Source organism: Pristiophorus japonicus, chromosome 1 (assembly GCF_044704955.1).
Source record: "Pristiophorus japonicus isolate sPriJap1 chromosome 1, sPriJap1.hap1, whole genome shotgun sequence".
NCBI lineage: Eukaryota > Metazoa > Chordata > Chondrichthyes > Pristiophoridae > Pristiophorus > Pristiophorus japonicus.
The window spans coordinates 127,013,155-127,035,200 of NC_091977.1; the positions used below are offsets into that span (position 1 = coordinate 127,013,155).

General features: G+C 45.3%; 1 protein-coding gene across 1 annotated transcript in view; it reads left to right on the forward strand.

Moving 5' to 3' along the window:
* Window positions 1-22,046, forward strand: part of aldh7a1 (aldehyde dehydrogenase 7 family, member A1) — a 66,999-nt gene that overhangs the window by 6,177 nt on the left and 38,776 nt on the right. The window contains exons 2-4 of the mRNA XM_070883018.1: window positions 12,786-12,839; window positions 12,961-13,026; window positions 19,911-19,991. Coding sequence (XP_070739119.1) covers window positions 12,786-12,839; window positions 12,961-13,026; window positions 19,911-19,991 — 201 coding nt within the window. The remainder of the gene's footprint in view (window positions 1-12,785; window positions 12,840-12,960; window positions 13,027-19,910; window positions 19,992-22,046) is intronic.

Here is a 22,046-nt window from a genome sequence, read left to right on the forward strand (position 1 = left end):
AGGGATTCTAGGAGAGATCATAAAGTCCTTCCCCTCTCCCTTTTCCCCCCCTCTCCTTTTTCCCCCCCTCTCCCTTTTCCCCCCTCTCCCTTTCCCCCCTCTCCCTTTTCCCCCCCTCTCCTTTTCCCCCCCTCTCCCTTTTCCCCCCCTCTCCCTTTTCCCCCCCTCTCCCTTTTCCCCCCCCTCTCCCTTTTCCCCCCTCTCCCTTTTCCCCCCTCTCCCTTTTCCCCCCTCTCCCTTTTCCCCCCCCTCTCCCTTTTCCCCCCCCCTCTCCCTTTCCCCCCCCTCTCCCTTTTCCCCCCCCTCTCCCTTTTCCCCCCCCCTCTCCCTTTTCCCCCCCCCTCTCCCTTTTCCCCCCCTCTCCCTTTCCCCCCCCTCTCCCTTTTCCCCCCCCTCTCCCTTTTCCCCCCCCCTCTCCCTTTTCCCCCCCCCTCTCCCTTTTCCCCCCCCCTCTCCCTTTTCCCCCCCCCTCTCCCTTTTCCCCCCCCCCTCTCCCTTTTCCCCCCCCCCTCTCCCTTTTTCCCCCCCCTCTCCCTTTTCTCCCCCCCTCTCCCTTTCCCCCCTCCTCCCCCCCCTCTCCCTCGCGTCGGGTGCTGATGTCCTGTGTACTGTGCAGCATCAGATGATTGCGGAGAAGGTTGTTGTTGGTGGTGATGCTGGTGTGTTTAGTGATGTTGGGGCTGATCATGGCGGGATTCTAAGGACCAAGGTGAGATTTCTTGAAGGGCACTGATGCTGCTGGAATGGATGGCAGGTGAAGTTGAGATGACAGAAGCGTTCTGTCAATGGTGAGAGAGGTTGCTCCAAGGAGATGACAGTGAATGGAGAATTCACTGCAAACACTTTCAAAGTGCATATAACTCAAATACTCTTCCAAATCCTGAAGGCTTCAGCTGCTGACATTGGAAAGTGAACAGCTGTGAAATGGTCACGTTTATATCACTTGTGCAGCTGTCAACCAGCCAACATAATAGTCATTGAGAACCTGACTCCACTTACCTGGCGTGAAACCCGAGGGAGGGCAAACCCGTTGATCAAAATTGTAACTGTCTGCTTTTAAGCCTATTAACTAGCATTTAAGTACCTTTTTAAGATAATTACCTGTCCCGTTGCTTGAACATAAGAACAGAAGAAATACGAGCAGGAGTAGGCCACCTGGCCCCTCGAACCTGCTTCACCATTTAAAAGATCATGGCTGATCTGATCATGGACTCAGCTCCACTTCTCTGCCTGCTCCCCATAACCCTTTGTTCCCTTATCGCTCAAAAATCTGTCTATCACCGCCTTAAATATATTCAATGACCCAGCCTCCACAGCTCTCTGGGGCAGAGAAATTCCATAGATTTACAACCCCCTGAGAGAAGAAATTCCACCTCATCTCAGTTTTAAATGGGTGACCCCTTAATCTGAGACTCTGTCCCCTTGTTTTAGTTTCCCCCATGAGTGGAAATAGCCTCTCTGCCTCCACCTTGTCGAGCCCCCTCATTATCTTGTATGTTTTGATAAGATCACCTCTCATTCTTCTGAACTAGTGCGTATAGGCCCAACCGACTCATAAGTCAACCCCCTCATCTCCGGAATCAACCTAGTGAACCTTCTCTGAACAGCCTCCAATGCAAGTACATCTTTCCTTAAATACGGAGACCAAAACTGTTATGTCTTGCATGAAGATTGTGGGATCCCTTGGGACTCCAGGGGATGAGCCCTCTGGTGGTTAAACAAGGTATCTACAGGTTTACATATATAACGAAAACTGTATGCAGTACTTTGGGTGTTGCCTCACCAATACCCTGTACAGTTGTAGCAGGACCTCTCTGCTTTTATACTCTATCCCCCTTGCAACAAAGGCCAACATTCCATTTGCCTGCCTGATTACTTGCTGTACCTGCATAATATCTTTGTGTTTCATGCACAAGGACCCCCAGGTCTCTCTGTACTGCAACACTTTGCAATTTTTCTCCATTTAAATTATTTGCTTTTCTATTATTTCTGCCAAAGTGTATAACCTCACATTTTCCCACATTATACTCCATCTGCCAAATTTTTGCCCACTCACTGTCTATATCCCTTTGCAGATTTTGTGTGTTCTCACAATTTGCTTTCCCACCCATCTTTGTATCAGCAAACTTGGCTTACAATACACTCTGTCCCTTCATCCAAATCATTAATATAGATTGTAAATAGTTGAGGCCCCAGCACCGATCCCTGCAGCACCCCACTAGTTACTGTTTGCCAACCGGAAACTGACCCCTTTATCCCAACTCTGTTTTCTGTGAGTTAGCCAATACTCTATCCATGCTAATATATTACCCCCAACCCCGTAAATTTTTATCTTGTGCGGTATCCTTTTATGAGGCACCTTATGGAATGCCTTCTGGAAATCCAAATACACCACATCCACCAATTCCCCCCGCTTATCCACCCTGCTTGTTACAACCTCAAAGAACTCCAGCAAATTTGTCAAACGTGATTTCCCGTTCATTAAGAACATAAGAACATAAGAACATAAGAACATAAGAACATAAGAACATAAGAACAGGAGTAGGCCATCTAGCCCCTCGAGCCTGCTCCGCCATTCAACAAGATCATGGCTGATCTGGCTGTGGACTCAGCTCCACTTACCCGCCCGCTCCCCGTAACCCTTAATTCCCTTATTGGTTAAAAATCTATCTATCTGTGACTTGAATACATTCAATGAGCTAGCCTCAACTGCTTCCTTGGGCAGAGAATTCCACAGATTCACAACCCTCTGGGAGAAGAAATTCCTTCTCAACTCGGTTTTAAATTGGCTCCCCCATATTTTGAGGCTGTGCCCCCTAGTTCTAGTCTCCCCGACCAGTGGAAACAACCTCTCTGCCTCTATCTTGTCTATCCCTTTCATTATTTTAAATGTTTCTATAAGATCACCCCTCATCCTTCTGAACTCCAACGAGTAAAGACCCAGTCTACTCAATCGATCATCATAAGGTAACCCTCTCATCTCCGGAATCAGCCTCGTGAATCGTCTCTGTACCCCCTCCAAAGCCAGTATATCCTTCCTTAAGTAAGGTGACCAAAACTGCATGCAGTACTCCAGGTGCGGCCTCGCCAATAACCTATACTGTTGCAGCAGGACCTCCCTGCTTTTGTACTCCATCCCTCTCGCAATGAAGGCCAACATTCGATTTGCCTTCCTGATTATTTGCTGCACCTGCATACTAACTTTTTGTGTTTCATGCACAAGGACGAGGTTGACGGGACTGGCTCTGCAAGGGCCGGGCGTGGAGGTCGTCCTCTCGGCTTACGCCGATGACGTGCTCCTCGCGGTAGAGGATCCCGCTGACCTGCGGAGGATGCGTGAGTGCCAGGAGATTTACTCGGCCGCGTCCTCCGCCAGGATCAACTGGGAGAAATGTTCCGGACTCCTGGTGGGTCAGTGGCGGGTGGACTCCCTGCCGGAGGAGCTCAGGCCTTTTGCCTGGAGCACGACCCATCTCCTCTATCTGGGAGTCTACCTTAGCCCCGACGAGGGAGCCTGGCCGGCGAACTGGCAGGAGCTGGAGGCCAAGGTCGCCGCTCGCCTAGGGCGCTGGACAGGACTGCTCCGAGTGCTGTCCTACAGGGGTCGAGCGCTAGTCATAAACCAGCTGGTGGCCGCAATGTTGTAGTACCGGCTGGTCACTTTGACCCCTCCCCCTGCGTTTGTCGCCAAGATACAGAAGAAGCTGGTGGACTTCTTCTGGAACAACAGGAAGCACTGGGTCTCTGCCGCGGTCCTGAGTCTCCCGCTTGAGGAGGGCGGTCAGTCGTTGGTGTGCGTCAGCGCCCAGCTCGCGACTTTCCGTCTTCAGACCCTGCAGAGATACCTTTACGTCGAGCCCCCTCCTAGGTGGTGTGCTCTGGCGAGGTATTTCTTCCGCCAGCAGCTCGACCTCAATTATGACACGCAGCTCCTGTTTGTGAACTTGGGGGGTGCCAGGACCGCCCTCCGGGAGCTGCCTGTCTTTTACAGGGAACTCATCAGGGTCTGGAACAAAGTCTCCACCAAGCGCAGCTCTCCGCCGGCTGGAGTGGCGGCCGTCCTGCAGGAACCGCTGCTCGGGAATCCGTACCTCCACGGCCGAGGTTTTATGTGGCGGTCGGAAGAGAGGGCTGTGGCTGGTGAGGTGACCAGGGTCAGGGACCTGCTCGATGGCGGAGGAGCGGGCTGGATGGCGCCAGACACGCTGGCGCGGCGCCTAAATTCTGCCAACGTCCGCCACGCGGCCGATGCCATCGAGTCGCTAAAAACAGCTCTGGGCCCTGACTCCGTTAGGTGTATCGAGGAGGCTCAAGCACGTGGGGAGATCCCGTCCGAACTGACCCCCGTCCGGACGGAATTCCTCATCGGCGCCAAACCCCGGAACCTCCCTCGGGGGCCGGCGCCTCACAACTTGAGCCGCCTCGGGGAAATCCCCTCCGTGCCTTTCAGTTCCACGCGGAGGGGTTTCCTGTACGGGCTGCTCCTGCACACCCTCAACTTTGCCATCCTCACCGGCCGTCCGGACACGCCATGGCGTACCATCATGCCGTCCGGAGGAGGCGGGGGTCCCCGATGGAGGGCACTCTACGCGGGGGTCCTCCCACTATTCATCGGGGACTTGGCCTGGAGGGTGGTGCACGGAGCAGTGCCGTGCAATAAATTTTTAAGCCGGTTCACGGACTCCCAGGCCGCCTGCAATTTCTGCGGTCTGGAGGAGTCCGTGTTCCATGTTTTTATTGAGTGCACAAGGTTGCAGCCCCTGTTCCATTATTTGAAGGGGCTGCTCCTGAAATTCTGGCTGCACTTCAGTCCCACACTCCTGATCTTTGGGCACCCTGTGCGGAGGGGAGCGGGTAGGTCCGAAGGCCTCCTCGTAGGACTGCTCCTGGGCACGGCCAAGGGTGCCATCAGCCGGTCCAGGCAGCGGGCGGTCGAGGGGGTCGTTCAACCTGACTGCCTGCCTCTCTTCCACTCTTACATCCGGTCCAGGGTGTCCTTGGAGATGGAGCACGCGGTGTCCACCGGTACGCTCGCGGCCTTCCGCGAGAGGTGGGCACCGGAGGGACTGGAGTGCATCATCATGCCCGGCAACCAAATTTTAATTTGATTTTACGTTTTTTAAGTTTAATTTGTCTTAATTGCCGGTGCTTTTAGTGTCCCCCTTCCCTTTTATAGGGGGCACTGGGGAAAATTGTGATTTTAGTGCCCAAAAAAAAAAGGGGGGGGAAAAAAAAAGGGCCTTGTAAATGTCTGGAGTGTCACCCAGGTCGGGTGGCACCGTTTAATGTTTTTATGTTTTGCAGGTAAACTCAAAAGAGTTTCATGCACAAGGACCCACAGGTCCCTCTGCACCGCAGCATGTTGCAATTTCTCCCCATTCAAATAATATTCCCTTCTACTGTTTTTTTTTCCAAGGTGGATGACCTCACACATTCCGACATTGTATTCCATCTGCCAAACCTTAGCCCATTTGCTTAACCCATCCAAATCTCTTTGCAGCCTCTCTGTGTCCTCTACACAACCCGCTTTCCCACTAATCTTTGTGTCATCTGCAAATTTTGTTACACTACACTCTGTCCCCTCCTCCAGGTCATCTATGTATATTGTAAACAGTTGTGGTCCCAGCACCAATCCCTGTGGCACACCACTAACCACCGATTTCCAACCCGAAAAGGACCCATTTATCCCGATTCTCCTCTTTCGCCAGCCAATTCTCTATCCATGCTAATACATTTCCTCTGACTCCGCGTACTTTTATCTTCTGCAGTAACCTTTTGTGTGGCACCTTATCGAATGCCTTTTGGAAATCTAAATACACCACATCCATCGGTACACCTCTATCCACCATGCTCGTTATATCCTCAAAGAATTCCAGTAAATTAGTTAAACATGATTTCCCCTTCATGAATCCATGCTGCATCTGCTTGATTGCAGTATTCCTATCTAGATGTCCCGCTATTTCTTCCTTAATGATCGTTTCAAGCATTTTCCCCACTACAAATGTTAAACTAACTGGCCTATAGTTGTCTGCCCCCTTTTTTAAACAGAGGCGTTACATTAGCTGCTTTCCAATCCGCTGGTACCTCCCCAGAGTCCACATAATTTTGGTAGATTATAAACGAATGCATCTGCTATAACTTCCGCCATCTCTTTTAATACCCTGGGATGCATTTCATCAGGACCAGGGGACTTGTCTACCTTGAGTCCCATTAGCCTGTCCAGCACTACCCCCCTAGTGATAGTGATTATCTCAAGGTCCTCCCTTCCCACATTCCTGTGACCAGCAATTTCTGGCATGGTTTCTGTGTCTTCCACTGTGAAGACCGAAGCAAAATAATTGTTTAAGGTCTCAGCCATTTCCACATTTCCCATTATTAAATCCCCCTTCTCATCTTCTAAGGGACCAACATTTACTTTAGTCACTCTTTTCCATTTTATATATCTGTAAAAGCTTTTACTATCTGTTTTTATGTTTTGCGCAAGTTTACCTTCGTAATCTATCTTTCCTTTCTTTATTGCTTTTTTAGTCATTCTTTGTTGTTGTTTAAAATGTTCCCAATCTTCTAGTTTCCCACTAACCTTGGCCACCTTATACGCATTGGTCTTTGATTTGATACTCTCCTTTATTTCCTTGGTTATCCACGGCTGGTTATCCCTTCTCTTACCACCCTTCTTTTTCACTGGAATATATTTTTGTTGCGCACTATGAAAGAGCTCCTTAAAAGTCCTCCACTGTTCCTCAATTGTGCCACCGTTTAGTCTGTGTTTCCAGTCTACTTTAGCCAACTCTGCCCTCATCCCACTGTAGTCCCCTTTGTTTAAGCATAGTACGCTCGTTTCTGACACAACTTCCTCACCCTCAATCTGTATTACAAATTCAACCATACTGTGATCACTCATTCCGAGAGGATCTTTTACTAGGAGATCGTTTATTTTTCCTGTCTCATTACACAGGACCAGATCTAAGATAGCTTGCTCCCTTGTAGGTTCTGTAACATACTGTTCTAAAACAATCCCGTATGCATTCTATGAATTCCTCCTCCAGGCTACCCCGTGCGATTTGAGTTGACCAATCAATATGTAGGTTAAAATCCCCCATGACTACTGCCGTTTCTTTTTCACATGCCTCCATTATTCCCTTGATTATTGCCCGCCCCACCGTGAAGTTATTATTTGGGGGCCTATAAACTACGTCCACCAGTGACTTTTTCCCCTTACTATCTCTAATCTCCACCCACAATGATTCAACATTTTGTTCATTAGAGCCAATATCGTGTCTCTCAACTGCCCTGATATCATCCTTTATTAACAGAGCTACCCCACCTCCTTTCCCTTCTTGTCTATCTTTCCGAATCGTCAGATACCCCTGTATGTTTAATTCCCAGTCTTGGCCACCCTGCAACCATGTTTCTGTAATGGCCACCAAATCATACCCATTTGTAATGATTTGTGCCGTCAACTCATTTACTTTATTTCGAATGCTGCGTGCGTTTAGGTAAGAGTGTTTTAATCCTAGTTTTTAAACCATGATTTCTAGTTTTGACCCCTCCTGCAGCCCCTTTATATTTAGTGGCCCTTTTTGTTTTTTGCCTTGGGTTTCTCTGCCCTCCACTTTTACTCATCCCCTTTCTGTCTTTTTTGCTTTTGTCTCCTTTTTGTTTCCCTCTGTCTCCCTGCATTGATTCCCATCCTTGCTGACTCTGCTTGATTGAATTATGCTTTTCCAAACTGCTTCCTTAATAATGGACTCCAGCATTTTCCCAACGACAGATGTTAGGCTAACTAGCCTATAGTTTCCTGCTTTTTGTCTGCCTCCTTTTTTAAATAGGGGCATTACATTTGAGATTTTGCAATCCGCTGGGACCACCCTAGAATCCAGGGAATTTTGGTAGATTGCAACCAATGTATCCACTATCTCTGCAGCCACCTCTCTCAAAACCCAGGGGCATCCAGATAACTCTCCCTCTTCCCCCTCCCTGATGTTCCGTAGTACCTGCAGCTCGGATTCCAGCTTAATCAACACGGAGCCGAAGTACCTTGAGCTGCAGACACTTGCTACAGATGTGGTCATGATGGACCTCAATGGGGTCAACCAGCTCCCACATGCAACAGCAGAAACGCATTGCCTGTCAGGTCTGCTATCCGAACGCACCTGAGAAACTCGCTCAGAGCGGGATCCCGACACTCGCATGGCTGGGAAGATTCTGGCCACTGTTTTCTATTGTCTACTCATGTGGCTACGTTTCCTACTATATCATGGGCTAAAAGTTTGCCGACCTTGTAACTGCTTTCTTTGGTGCTATTTCGCCATTTTTTTGAAAAACCGGTCGGCGGGAAATTCAGAGACGTCTTGCGGTGGTTTTTAAGTACCGCTGGGGAGCGAACTGTTGCCATGCAAGACTCGAAATATCGCTTTCGCCAAAAATTTGGCTCAGCGTGCACTCATATTTAGGACGAAAAAAAACGGCAAGGAAAAAGCTGCGTTGCAGCTGTTGGAGCAGCGGTAAGTATGAATACCTGCAAAAAAGGTAAGTTAAAGTTTTTATTAATTCTTTCGCAGTGATTTGCTAGTTAAGTGTCTTGTGAATGTTTTGTGATTTTTAAAAATTTTTTGCCATTTTTTGGGGGTGTTTTTCCTCCCTCCCAAGGCACCTCCCGCAGCGGTATCAGCTTTGGAGTAAAGTTGCAGAAAATTCGCGGTATACGCCACTAATCCTCGTGCAATGCCGATTGTTACAGCTGTGCAAATTGAAGCTTGAATTTTAGGCCTTGTAGCGGAGCAAAAGCAGCATTTTTGGCAAAAAAATACAGTTTTTGCCAAAAAATGAATTTCCAGCCCAATGTACCTTTAATGTTTGTCACAGGTTTCTTTTGTGGCAATTAATCAAATGCCTTTTAAAATCCATAAATATAGCATCCACTGTATTCTCTTCATGCATACATGTGGTTTCCTGAAAAAAGCCCAATTAATTTAGTTGAGTACCACTTACATTTTACAAATCCACATGACTGTCCCTGATTAGCTCTTGCTTCTCCAAGTGTTCACTAATTAATTAAATCCATTATTATGGTCTTCAGAAGTCTGCTCACAACTGAAGTAAGATGAACTGGCCGATTATTTCCTGACATCCCTTTCCTCTTTCTTCAACTGGGCTATAACCTTCGCCATTCTCAATTCCTGCATTCAAAGATTGTTGGAATATGTTTTATTTATTAGGTAATGGTCACTATTTTCCAAAGTTTTCTTCTACCTTACCTTTAAGTTGCTTGTTTGTTCTGCTTTGTTACTTGGAAATCAAATAAGCACTACATCCTGACTTGTTGATCATGCAATAGACTGATGAAGGAAACCATCTTGAATGCAATTTAAGAACCACTCTCTTATTGATCACAAACTTTTGTGCCAGTCTGCCTTACAATAGTTAAAAGTCCCCCATTTTTTTACAACACTATATTACTGCAAGCCTCTCAATATTGCCTACCCATTAAATCCTCAATTTCTTTCCCACTATTTGGTTGTCTGCAATTCCAGTATGTTAATAGATCCCTGATGATTTCTTAATTTAACCCAGATACTGTCTGAGCCCTAATATCGATTATATTATTAATTAGAGTTGCAAAACAATAGTTGAATCATGGACTGGTATAAACGTTTTGAAGGGATATTGTAATCATGAAACACGGTGTGCTTTCCTCCAACCAAAAACATATATTAAAAGCTATGCAGTTATCGCAATGTGTTTACTAAATTCCAAGGCTTGGTAAACTGTGTAGAATGAAGGAAACTGCAGGATAACATAGGTTACAGGAATGGACAGATGTGTTGCAATTGCAATTCAATGTCGATAAATGTGAAGTCATTACTCTGGCCTCCTGTCTCCCCTGCCTTCAATTTTGTTCCCTCTTCTCCCGGCATGGTTCTGGGCAATAAAGGCAACTCCTCATGTATAAGGTGAGTCGCGCAAGTGTATGCAGACTATCTAACCACGGGGTGGGGGTGGGGGGAGGGGGGGTACAAAATGTAATTCTTTTCACACACTATCTAATCTATTACCAACATCTTTTCCATCGATCCGTCCATTTAAGCATGCTCCAAGCCTCTATTCATCTATGTATGTTCCATCCAAGGATTCTACACCTGCTTGCCGTTGTAGACGTTCAACTTCCATCTACATATTCTCTATCCATTTACCTATACATTCACCATCTATTCTTCCTCCATCTGGTCCTACTGTTTGAAACTCTCTCAATCGTTGTTTTCCTACCTCTTTCAGCACCTTCAAAAGCCTCCTCAAAACCTATGCCCAAACTCTCATTGCTTAGCATCTATTTCTTTGAAGCAGGCCATCCTAGACTGGATCTTGTGTAATGAGAGAGGATTCTTGTTGTGTGAGGCCCCTTGGGGAAGAGTGACCATAATATGGTAGAATTCTTCATTAAGATGGAGTGACATAGTTAATTCAGAGACTAGGGTCCTGAACTTAAAGAAAGGTAACTTCGATGGTATGAGACGTGAATTGGCTAGGATAGACTGGCGAATGATACTTAAAGGGTTGAAGGTGGATAGGCAATGGCAGACATTTAAAGATCACATGGATGAACTTCAACAATTGTACATCCCTATCTGGCTTAAAAATAAAACGGGGAAGGTGCCTCAACTGTGGCGAGCAAGGGAAATTAGGGATGGTGTTATATCCAAGGAAGAGGCATATAAATTGGCCAGAAAAAGCAGCAAACCTGAGGACTGGGAGAAATTTAGAATTCAGCAGAGGAGGACAAAGGGTTTTATTCGGAGGGGGAAAAGAGAGTAGGAGAGTAAGCTTGCAGGGAACATAAAAACTGACTGCAAAAGTTCTATAGATATGAGAAGAGAAATCAATTAGTGAAGACAAATGTAAGTCCCTTGCAGTCAGAATCAGGTGAATTTATAATGGGGAACAAAGAAATGGCAGACCAATTGAACAAATACTTTGGTTCTGTCTTCACCTGAGGAAGACACAAATTACTTTCTGGAAATATTAGGGGACCGAGGGTCTAGCGAGAAGGAGGAATTGAAGGAAATCCTTATTTGTCAGGAAATTGTCTTAGGGAAATTGATGGGATTGAAGGTCGATAAATCCCCAGGGCCTGATAGTCCACATCCTAGAGTACTTAAGGAAGTGATCCTAGAAATTGTGGACGCATTGGTGGTCATTTTCCACATAGACTCTGGATCAGTTCCTATGGATTGGAGGGTAGCTAATGTAACCCCACTTTTTTTAAAAAAGGAGGGAGAGAGAAAACAGGGAATTATAGACCGGTTAGCCTGATATCGGTAGTGGGGAAAATGTTGAAATCAATTATTAAAGACTTACTGCTTTCCAAATGCGCTGCTATTAACAGGATCGGTCCAAGTCAGCATGGATTTATGAAAGGGAAATCATGCTTTACAAATCTTCTAGAATTTTTTGAGGATGTAACTAGTAGAGTGGACAAGGGAGAACCAGTGGATGTGGTGTATTTGGACTTTCAAAAGGCTTTTGACAAGGTCCCACACAAGAGATAAGTGTGCAAAATTAAAGCACATGGTATTGGGGGTAACATATTGATGCGGATAGAGAACTGGTTGGCAGACAGGAAGCAAAGAGTAGGAATAAACGGGTCTTTTTCAGATGGCAGGTAGTGACGAGTGGGATACTGCAAGGTTCAATGCTGGGCCCCCAGCTATTTACAATATACATTAATGATTTGGACGAAGGAATTGAATGTAATATTTCCAAGTTTGCAGACGACACTAAGCTGGGTGGCAGTGTGAGCTGTGAAGAGGATGCTAAGAAGCTGCAGGGTGTCTTGGACAGGTTAGGTGAGTGGGCAAATGCATGGCAGATGCAGTATAATGTAGATAAATGTGAGGTTATCCAATTGGTGGCAAAAACAGGGAGGCGGAATATTATCTGAATGGTGACAGATTAGGAAAAGCAACGAGACCTGGGTGTCATGGTACATCAGTCATTGAAAGTTGGCATGCAGGTACAGCAGGCGGTGAAGAAGGCAAATGGCATGTTGGCCTTCATAGCGAGAGGATTTGGATATAGGAGCAGGGAGGTCTTATTGCAGTTATACAGGGCCTTGGTGAGGCCACACCTTGAATATTGTGTACAGTTTTGGTCTCCTAATCTGAGGAAGGACATTCTTGTTATTGAGGGAGTGCAGCGAAGGTTCACCAGATTGATGCCCGGGACAACAGGACTGACATATGAAGAAAGACTGGATCAACTAGGCTTATATTCACTGGAATTTAGAAGAATGAGAGGGGATCTCATAGAAACATATAAAATTCTGATGGGATTGGACAGGTTAGATGCAGGAAGAATGTTCCTGATGTTGGGGAAGTCCAGAACCAGGGGTCACAGTCTAAGGATAAGGGGTAAGCCATTTAGGACCGAGATGAGGAGAAACTTCTTCACTCAGAGAATTGTAAACCTGTGGAATTCTCTACCACAGAAAGTTGTTGAGGCCAGTCCGTTAGATATAATCAGAAGGGAATTCGATGTGGCCCTTACGGCTAAAGGGGTCAAGGGGTATGGAGAGAAAGCAGGAATGGAGTACTGAAGTTGCATGATCAGCCATGATCATATTGAATGGTGGTGCAGGCTTGAAGGGCCAAATGGCCTACTCCTGCATCTATTTTCTATGTTTCCTTGGAATGATTACTATATTAAAGGTGCTCTCTAATTAGATATTGTTGACTATCAAAGTCTGTATTAATAAGTGATCAGAGTATTTTGTTCTGCTTTATTTGTAGGTTGTCACTTCTTACTGCCCTTCAAACAATGAACCAATCGCCAGAGTAAGACAGGTAATTCTTTTTTTTAATATTCAGACTTGATGATGCTAATTTATTGGCATTGTTTAGATGCATTTGTTGGACATCAGTGACATGAATTTGTTGTTTGCTTTTTAACTTTGATATATTCTAGGCCAATTTGGAGGACTATGAAGAAACGGTACAAAAAACGAAAGAAGCGTGGGAAATATGGGCTGATGTAAGTGTCCTAAACTTTTACTATCCCCAAAAAATGTTTAATAAATAGGAGAAAGTCATATCTATCACTTCCTATTTCTATTCTTATCTTCATACATTTACAACCTTTTGTTGACCTTGAACCATCATCATGGCAGTCCTTCGAAGTCGAGGATGACTTGCTTCCACACTAAAAATGCGTTCTCGGGTGACTGAGGAATCCAATACGGGAATTACAGTCTCTGTCACAGGTGCGGCAGATGGTGGTTGAAGGAACGGATGGGTGGGGTGCCTGTGTTGTTGCAAGCTCCTGCTGTCGACGCTTGGCTTCAACTTGCTCTCGGCAAAGAGACTCTGTGTTCAGCGCCTTCCTGGATGCTTTTCCTCCATTTTGGGTGGTCTTGGGCCAAGGATTCCCAGGTGTTGGTGGAGATGTTACATTTTTTCAGGGAGGCTTTGAGGGTGTCCTTGAAGCATTTCCACTGCCCATCTGGGGCTTGCTTGTCATGTTGGATCTCTGAGTAAAGCGCTTGTTTTGGGAGTCAAGTGCCAGGCATGCGGACAATGTGGCCTGCCCAATGGAGCTGATCAAGCGTGATCAGTGCTTCGATGCTGGGGATGTTGGCCTGAGCGAGAACACTGACATTGGTGAGTCTATCCTGCCAATGGATTTGCAGGATCTTGCGGAGGCAGTGTTGGTGGTATGCCTGCTGTATATAGTCCCTGTCTTGGAGTCCTATCATCATCATAGGCAGTCCCTCGAAATCGAGAAGACTTGCTTCCACTCTTAACATGAGTTCTTAGGTGGCTGTACAGTCCAATATGAGAACCACAGGTGGGACAGATAGTCGTTGAGGGAAGGGGTGGGTGGGACTGGTTTGCTGCTGCCTGTGCTCGTTCCGCTGCCTGCGCTTGATTTCTGCATGCATATAGGAGGGCGGGTATCACCACTGCTCTGTAGACCATGAGCATGGTGCCAGATTTGAGGTCCTGGTCTTCAAACACTCTCTTCCTCAGGCGACCAAAGGCTGCACTGGCACACTGAAGGCGGTGTTGGACCTCGTCTTCGATGTCGGCCCTTGTTGACAGTAGGCTCCTGAGGTATGGAAAATGGTCCATGTTGCCCAAGGCCTCATTGTGGATTTTTATAACTGGGGTAGGGGTGGGGGGGGCGCGCAGTGCTGTGTGGTGGGGGCAGGTTGGTAAAGGACCTTTGTCTTATGGATGTTGAGTAAGGCCCATGCTTTTGTACGCCTCGGTGAAGGTGTTGATGATGGCTTGGAGTTCGGCCTCCGAGTGTGCGCAGACGCAAACGCAAACGTCGTCTGCGTACTGTAATTCGATGATGGAGGATGGGACAACTTGGATCTGGCCTGGAGGCGGCGGAGGATGAACAGATTATCGTTTGTTCTGTAATTTAGCTCCACTCCAATGGGGAGCTTGCTGAGGGTGAGATGGAGCATTGGAGCAAGGACAATCAAGAAGAGCGTTGGTGATGACACAGCCCTGCTTGACCCCGGTCCGAACGTGGAATGGGTCTGTGATGGATCCGTTGGTCAGGATCATGGCTTGCATGTCATCGTGGAGCAGGCGGAGGATGGTGATAAACTTCTTGGGGCAGCCAAATCTTGAGGAGGATACTCCATAATCCCTCATGGTTGACTGTGTCTAAGGCTTTTGTGAAGTCAAAGAAGGCCATGTACAAGTGTTGGTGCTGCTCCCTGCATTTCTCTTGTATCTGCCGCACGGTGAAGATCATGTCCATTGTGCCCCTTAGTGGGCGGAATCACATTGCGACTCTGGGAGGAGTTGTTCAGCCACATGGAGAAGGCGATTGAGGAGGATTCTTGTGATGACTTTCCCGGTGGTTGACAGCAGGGAGATTCCTCTGTAGTTACCGCAGTCAGATCTTCAACCTAGTATAGTACCTATTAGGCAGTCTCTAGTATCGAGGATGACCCGCTTCCACACCAAAAAAGGATGAGTTCACAGGTGTTTCAATGAGGGTTCAACAATCTAGGTCCAAAACTACATACTAAAGGGTGGAAGGTGCCTGTGCATGGATTATTTTAATGTAGGGTGGCCGTTGCACACCAGCCACCACACGGGCTTGTCAGAGCTAGGTCTTGATCCAGTGGCAAGGGTTAACCAAGATGACTGGACACCAAGCTCTGCTGCACGGACCTAGTGCGCACACATGCTCCTGCTATTCATAGATCGTAGTGTGGGCCGGCCCGTCCTGCCCCTGAACCCTCGCCTCTCCTGGGCCCTGATCACGATGCTCCTGAGCCCCGATCTCTCTCTCTCTCTCTCTCTCTCTCTCTCTTCCTCCGTTCCGATCAAAAATGGAGCAGTCAGAAACAGGACATCAATTAGTCGTCTCTTATCTTGGAGACATCATATATCAACACTGTTATTTGAAATATCAAAATATTAAACTCCAGCCTAGTTGAAGGGTTATTAACATCAGCAGAAACATACGCCAACTAACAGAATGAATACAGTTCATTAGGATGTGAATAACAGCAGAATCGAAACCCTGCAGTTGCCCCCCCCCTCCTCCCCCAGCCCTGCCTGTGATCACCATTCACTCAGTGAGTGGAAGAAGATGGTTTAAACAGCCAGGAATGGAGACACCGCGACCCAGGGGCAAGTAATTGAAGGAACTGGAACAAATGTGAAGTTTCCACCACCTGAGATCTTCAACCACATCACTATTATCAGAGTTCTTGCCCTCCCCCTGCCCCCACTGTCAACATCCCAAGAATCATTATTGACCAGAAGCTTAGTTGGGTCACCTCCAGCTTCGACTTCCATAACATCTTCCTTAGTAGAATCCTGAGCTCAATCTTGCATACATTCCCAATTTGTCCAAAACCCTGCTGCCTCCACTCTGAGGCCTCACTTGAGTATCATCTTGTCCTCACCAACTTGCTGTCATCTCCCCGTCCCCTACATGTTAAATTTGAAATCCCTGCCTTTGTTGCAAATCCCTCCATGGTCTCACCCCACCCTATCTCTGTAACCTCCTCCTACTCTTTGGTTTTCCAGTTCTGGCATCTGTGCAATTCCACTTTTTGCGCCACCATTTTCTGGCAGAGCCATCAGTCACCTCAGCCCTACTTTCTAGTGCTCTCACGTTAAGCCCCTCATTTATTTAAAAAAAATCTGGTCATTATCACATTGCTGTTTGTGGGAGCTCGCTTGTGCGCAAATTGGCTGCTGCATTTCCCACATTACAACAGTGACTGCACTCCAAAAGTACTTCATTGGCTGTAAAGCGCTTTGAGATGTCCGGTGGTCATGAAAGGTGCTCTATAAATGCAAGTCTGTCTTTTTTTTCTTCTAACATTCTATTTCTCTCTCCACCTTCTTAAAACCTAAACGTTTAGACCATGTTATCAGCTAGCTCTCTTGATGTTCCCACCTTGGTCATTGGTTTTTTAAATTTTTTTCCTCTGTAAAGCACAGTGAGACTTTCTCTCTGTTTCATGTAATTTGTTGTTGTACCATTTGTAATTTGAAAGCTGCCCGAAACTAATGACCTAAAACTTTAGAGATTAGTTTATTGGATGTTATTTATTTGAAACAACGAACCTCTATTTCTGGACGATTGGAACATGTCTCTTTAAATATATACAAAAGTTTCAGTTTATTGAGGTTTTTAATGTAGATTGTAGACTGATTTTGAGCTTCCTTTACGAAATGCCCCAGACACTGCGTTGCCTGTATGTTCATCTAGTTTGTTCCCAGGCTCTGCCAATAGTGTGTTTTTTCTCTCCCATTTACCCCCCCCCCCCCCCCCCCCCCCCCCCCCCCAACCAATCATCTTTGTGGCATTGCCAATTAGTGCAGAATTACAGGTAGTTTTGTGCTTTAGATCCACACTGGATTGAGACTGCCAAAATTAATTTCATATGAAACGCTTGCAGCCAACAGGCAGAGGTGGCTTTCATTCTATCTGGGTTGGATTTTAAACCTAGGTTGCAGAGGTCAAAAGGCAGTATCTAATTGGTCAGTACCTGACTTGGACATATATCGCCGTTCCTTCAGCTTTTGGGGAAGCTAACGTGTTTGATTTCTGCAGTTTATGTAACAATTTTGACAAGTTAGTGAAAATAGCAATTAATAATTCTACTATAGACCCCACAGTTCTACAATTCAATGTCATTATTTTATTGCTACTACTATATCATTTCTGTATTACATTGTAATGAATTATTTAACTTGTGTTTTAAATTTTTTTTTAATCATTTAAAGTACTTGGGTCTAGAAATTCCACATTTAAGAATAGCATCGCTTTTTGGCGCTATTTGCGAATAAAAAAAAATGCCGAACTAGCGACAAAAAAAAGGCCTAAGTTTCGCCAAAAGTTTTTTAAAAATTGCAGTGGTAAAATACCACCATTTTAAGGATGGGTATAAATGTTTTCATGTTAAAAATAACGGCCGCTCTGCGCATGCCCAGATGCTGGTGAAGGGGTGGGGGTGATTGGGGGTAGTCAAACTGGAGTTATTGGGATTTAGAGCAGATCTGAAAACTGATCAGCAGAGTTACATGCCTCAGGCTATGAAGCACAAGTTACATGCCTCAATCAGTTTAAAAATGCAACCACACAGAAAACTTAGTACACAGACCTGTTAATGACTCTACTGGTCACTTATTTCCAATTACATTTAACAACCCTGGAGATCCTTCAAAAAAAAGTTGACGTGCCAGCCGGCAGAATTGCGCTCTCGGACAGACACATCAGCTCGCCGCTCGGCTCCTCACTGCGCGCCCCTGCCCCCCCCCTTCCCCAGACAAGTACCTCTCCTCTCACTCTTGTCATATCTGCTGTCACTACTGTCAAATTATTCTTAATCTTCACCTTTTGGAATTGGAGTCGTCGGGCAGCTTAAGAATGGGATTGGGGCAGTCCCATCCCAGGCTGCTTGTTACCGGTGTAGTAGATTGTGTCCAGGGCTGCAATGTGGACAGTTTGCACATAGCAGAGTTGGGCTTTTATAAACCGCCCAACTTTTATCAAACTGCAATTGCCCATTATAAGGAGAGTGGAGCACTAAGAAACGCCAAAAGATGGAAAAAAAATCCTGTTGAAAAATTTAATAAACCTCACCCACATTTCCCCATTACCGCAACAAATAAAAGTTGAAAAAGTGAAATTTCAGCACTTAGCTTGCTATCCGGACGATATTGGCCTGGGATCGTCGCTGGACCGATTGCTTTCCCCAGGTGCTACGGCAGGCGAAATCCTGAATTTTGCAAACATGGTGCTACGGGGACATTGCACGCTCTGTAACGTCACTGAGTGGGCGGAGCTAGCGAGCGCAGCACAAACTGTCAGTGCCGCCGCTAAACCTTCACTGAAGTTCATGGCAGGCACTGACAGTGTGGCGCTCGGGTGGGTGGTGCTAACTAACCGAATTTCTAGTCCTTAAAATTCAACTAGCGCTATGCCTGCTTAAATGCTAAAGTTGGTACTGTTTTCAAATGAGCTTGTGCAAAGCAGGACTGAAAGCCCAAACCTGTTGACAAAGCTCCGCTGGCAGAATTATTACACTTCAAATACTTGGCTTTTCACTTATGCGAACCACATATGCCTCGTATTGTAAAAATCTATCATAAACAAATGAATATCTGCATTTGGCAAATGTCTCAGTTTGCTAAATAGATTCTAAAGGGTTGGAATGATCAAACTACTTATACAATTATAGGCATGGATATTTTACTGGGTCTGACCCAAAAATGCACTGGCATTTTTCTTTTCTTCATGGGGGTGGGGGCTGGGGGGGTGAATTTGAGTTCTGCAGGATGAAGAAAGGAAAATGGAACAGATTTATAAGTCCAATGTCGGTATTAAACCCCTCCTGACAAGATATGTCATGGGTTAGGTGCAATTTAAAGTTCCCCTAACAGTGTGTCTCAAAGGAGAAGGTACTTTTTGTATGAAGCACTTTACCCACATCTCTTTCATTTACAAAACAATCTTTTGAGTGACATTTTTGGCCACTTGGAGAGTCCATTTTAGGAACCTAGAAATGAATGAACTACTTGGGTGAGGCCAGAATGGCGTCATTGATTTTCATGAGAGCCAGCCTAGAGGCTGATCAGAGAAACCCAACCCTGGAAAAATAACCACCTCCAATTGCCCATCGGAATTTAATAGCTTCTCTTTTAACCCTAATTGCGGAGTATGCGTATTGTGAAAATGCAAATTATTCTACCTCCTATCATACTGATGAGGAACTGGATTGAGATGGTCATTGCAAGGAAGACTTCAATCCTATCATTCTGGCTGTGATTTAGACTTGGATTCCAGAATATGTGACCTAACATATTCCTCTGATATCTTCTGATGGTAGACCTTGACTACAAGGCCCTTCACAAAGGACAGAATTTTTAATCATTGCATCACTTTGCTAGTCTCAATATTGTTTTTACTAGTTTAGTTCCTGATGAATTCAACTGTGTTTTTCCAATTAGAAATTTGATTGTCAGGGCTACATTGTTTGATGTACATACATTTTAAGTACATCAGCAATAAAAATGGAAACAAAACTAGCCTTAATGTGTTTGGGTTGTTCCAAGCAAGGATTTCACAACTACAATCAGACATTTTGTTCAAATATATTTTTAAAAATCAGTTTGAAGGTCACTGGAAAGATAACCAGACACCAAGCTGATATTTCAAGTTATTCTAGCTTCAAAATCTGTCGTTTTAATTCTATTGCAGTTTAATTGCATATAGTGAATGTTTTAACTGCTGTTTTGTTACAAAATATTTAATTGATCTTTTAAACCTTTAGCTTATTCAGTGAATTATCTCTTTTTAAAAAAAAATATTTGAGATACAAGCCCAACAGACAGAGAATGCAATAAAATTCATGTTTTTATCTTATCCAGATTCCAGCACCAAAACGAGGAGAAATAGTGAGACAAATTGGAGATGCTTTAAGAAAGAAACTTAAAGTCCTGGGCAACCTGGTATGTGTCATTCAGTGAAGATTTTCATGTTTGCTGTTGAGAAACCATTAACGTGTGTGTGTGTTATTTTTCACCACCTCAATTAGTTTTATTTATCAGTAACCTTGATAGCTATGTCATTTGTGTAAAAGTCTTGTATCTAGCAAATAGTTTGCGGCCACACTTTGGTGTTACACTCGGCATCACGCTGTGCAACTTGAATTTCTGCATCATACTTAAATTTGATTTAGCTGAAATTCTGTATTCATAAAACAACAGCAAATCATACCGGAGAGAGGAACCTACCAATCCCCACGCAGCAAGCAAGACAGAAAACTATCAAAATTTCACAAACTACCAATCAAAGTAATCAGTCACCAAACAGTTGGCAATAGAGAGAAGCAGAAGATGAACCAATAGAGTTGCTCTAAATACTTTGAGAATCTTTTCAACTGCCATCTTGGTTTCTATACTAAACTGAGAAATTACTACTGGAAATTAAGTTTCACATTTATAAAATGTAAAATAAAATTATTAAACTTGTATGCACAATAGTGTCTTGTGTCTAATAGCATTTTCAGTCAGAAGCCTGTGCCTCCATGAAGACAAAGGTTTGAGTTCATAGATCGGTCCACCATTGTATGTCAACTGAGGAGACTCTGAAAGTAGCAGGCTGGAACTCTCAGCATGACCCTGTGCCTATAATTTTATTTGATAGCAAGGCAGGCCATTCATAAGCCTTTCTGTTTAAGGCCTATCCCTTTTTCAGTCCTGTTTGTTGATAAATTACTGAGGATAAAACCCCAGTTTTAGGAGCAGTGAAAATTTTAAAACACAGCAAATGTAGATAACCATATTCAAGGTATTGTTTAGTTAATGCAGCATATTACCTGCTTGGCAAATTAAATTTTACAATTTCAAATTCAGCATTATTTAATAATTTTCAATGCATTCTAAATGCTAGACTTTTACTTGTATTTAACCCAGAACTCTCAGAATAAAAAACACAAATATTAAACATCAGAAGTTCTGGAAGGACTGTAATAATATTCAAATTTAAACCCGGGGGGTGGGGAAGAGGAAGAGAGGAGGAAGAGGTGGGGTGGTTCTGAATAAAAGTCCTGAATTGAAAGATGCTTGTTAAGTAGAGCCTTTTAGTAACCCGTACTAGTGTTCGAGCTTCCAGGTAACATTTCCATGGAGGATCTCCTACCGTACCAGACAATCGGGGAAGCCCGGAAAAATGGCATAAACAACTGTTTATACCATTTCTCTGGGATTTCCGCTGAAGTTGCCTTATTAAAGGGTCAAATTAGTTTAAGTTTTATGTATACTTGGGCCCTCGATATAAAAACCCGTTACCTTAAACAGATGGGCTGTAAAGGTAAAGAGCTGCTCCCGCATGTTACACAGAAATTTATTTACTTAACTATGATATGTGATGGCAACAAATTTCTTCTATCTGCAGTGGATAAGGAAAATGCTTCACCTGGAACCAATCACTGTTTCTCAGCTCATTTTTTACCATCTTTCTAAATCCTTGTAGTGGAGATATGAAACCAATCCCAACTTTCATTTGCCACCTTGTAACAGCATAACTTCTGATTCCCCGTGAGCAGTGCCATAGAATATATGGGCCCAAGTTTCGGGCCGTGCCTAAAACGGTGCAGCCCGGACGCCCGTTTTTCGCGTCAGAAAGTGCGCCTAAAAAAAAAACGTACCTATTCTCCGGCTCCCTGCAGGTCCTCTGCAGCTGGGTGCAGCGCAGCACAAGCTGTTGGGGGCAGAGCCAGGTCCCTGCACTGAAAACAGTGCCGGGACCTCTGCACATGTGCGCTACAGTGGGCGCGCATGTGCAGTAGCTCCAGGTGCCCAAAACTGTGGGAGGGGCCCGAAGCACGCAGCCCCTGGCCGAATGGCCTCACTGGGGCTGAGTGAATAAGGCTCCTCCCACCTGACCCGCCCCCCCCCCCCCCCTCCCGGACTTGGTACGAGTTCAGATTATGGTCAGCAGAGTTTTGGATGAGCTTTAGTTTAAGAAGGGTAGAGGATGGGAGGCCAGCCAGGAGAACATTG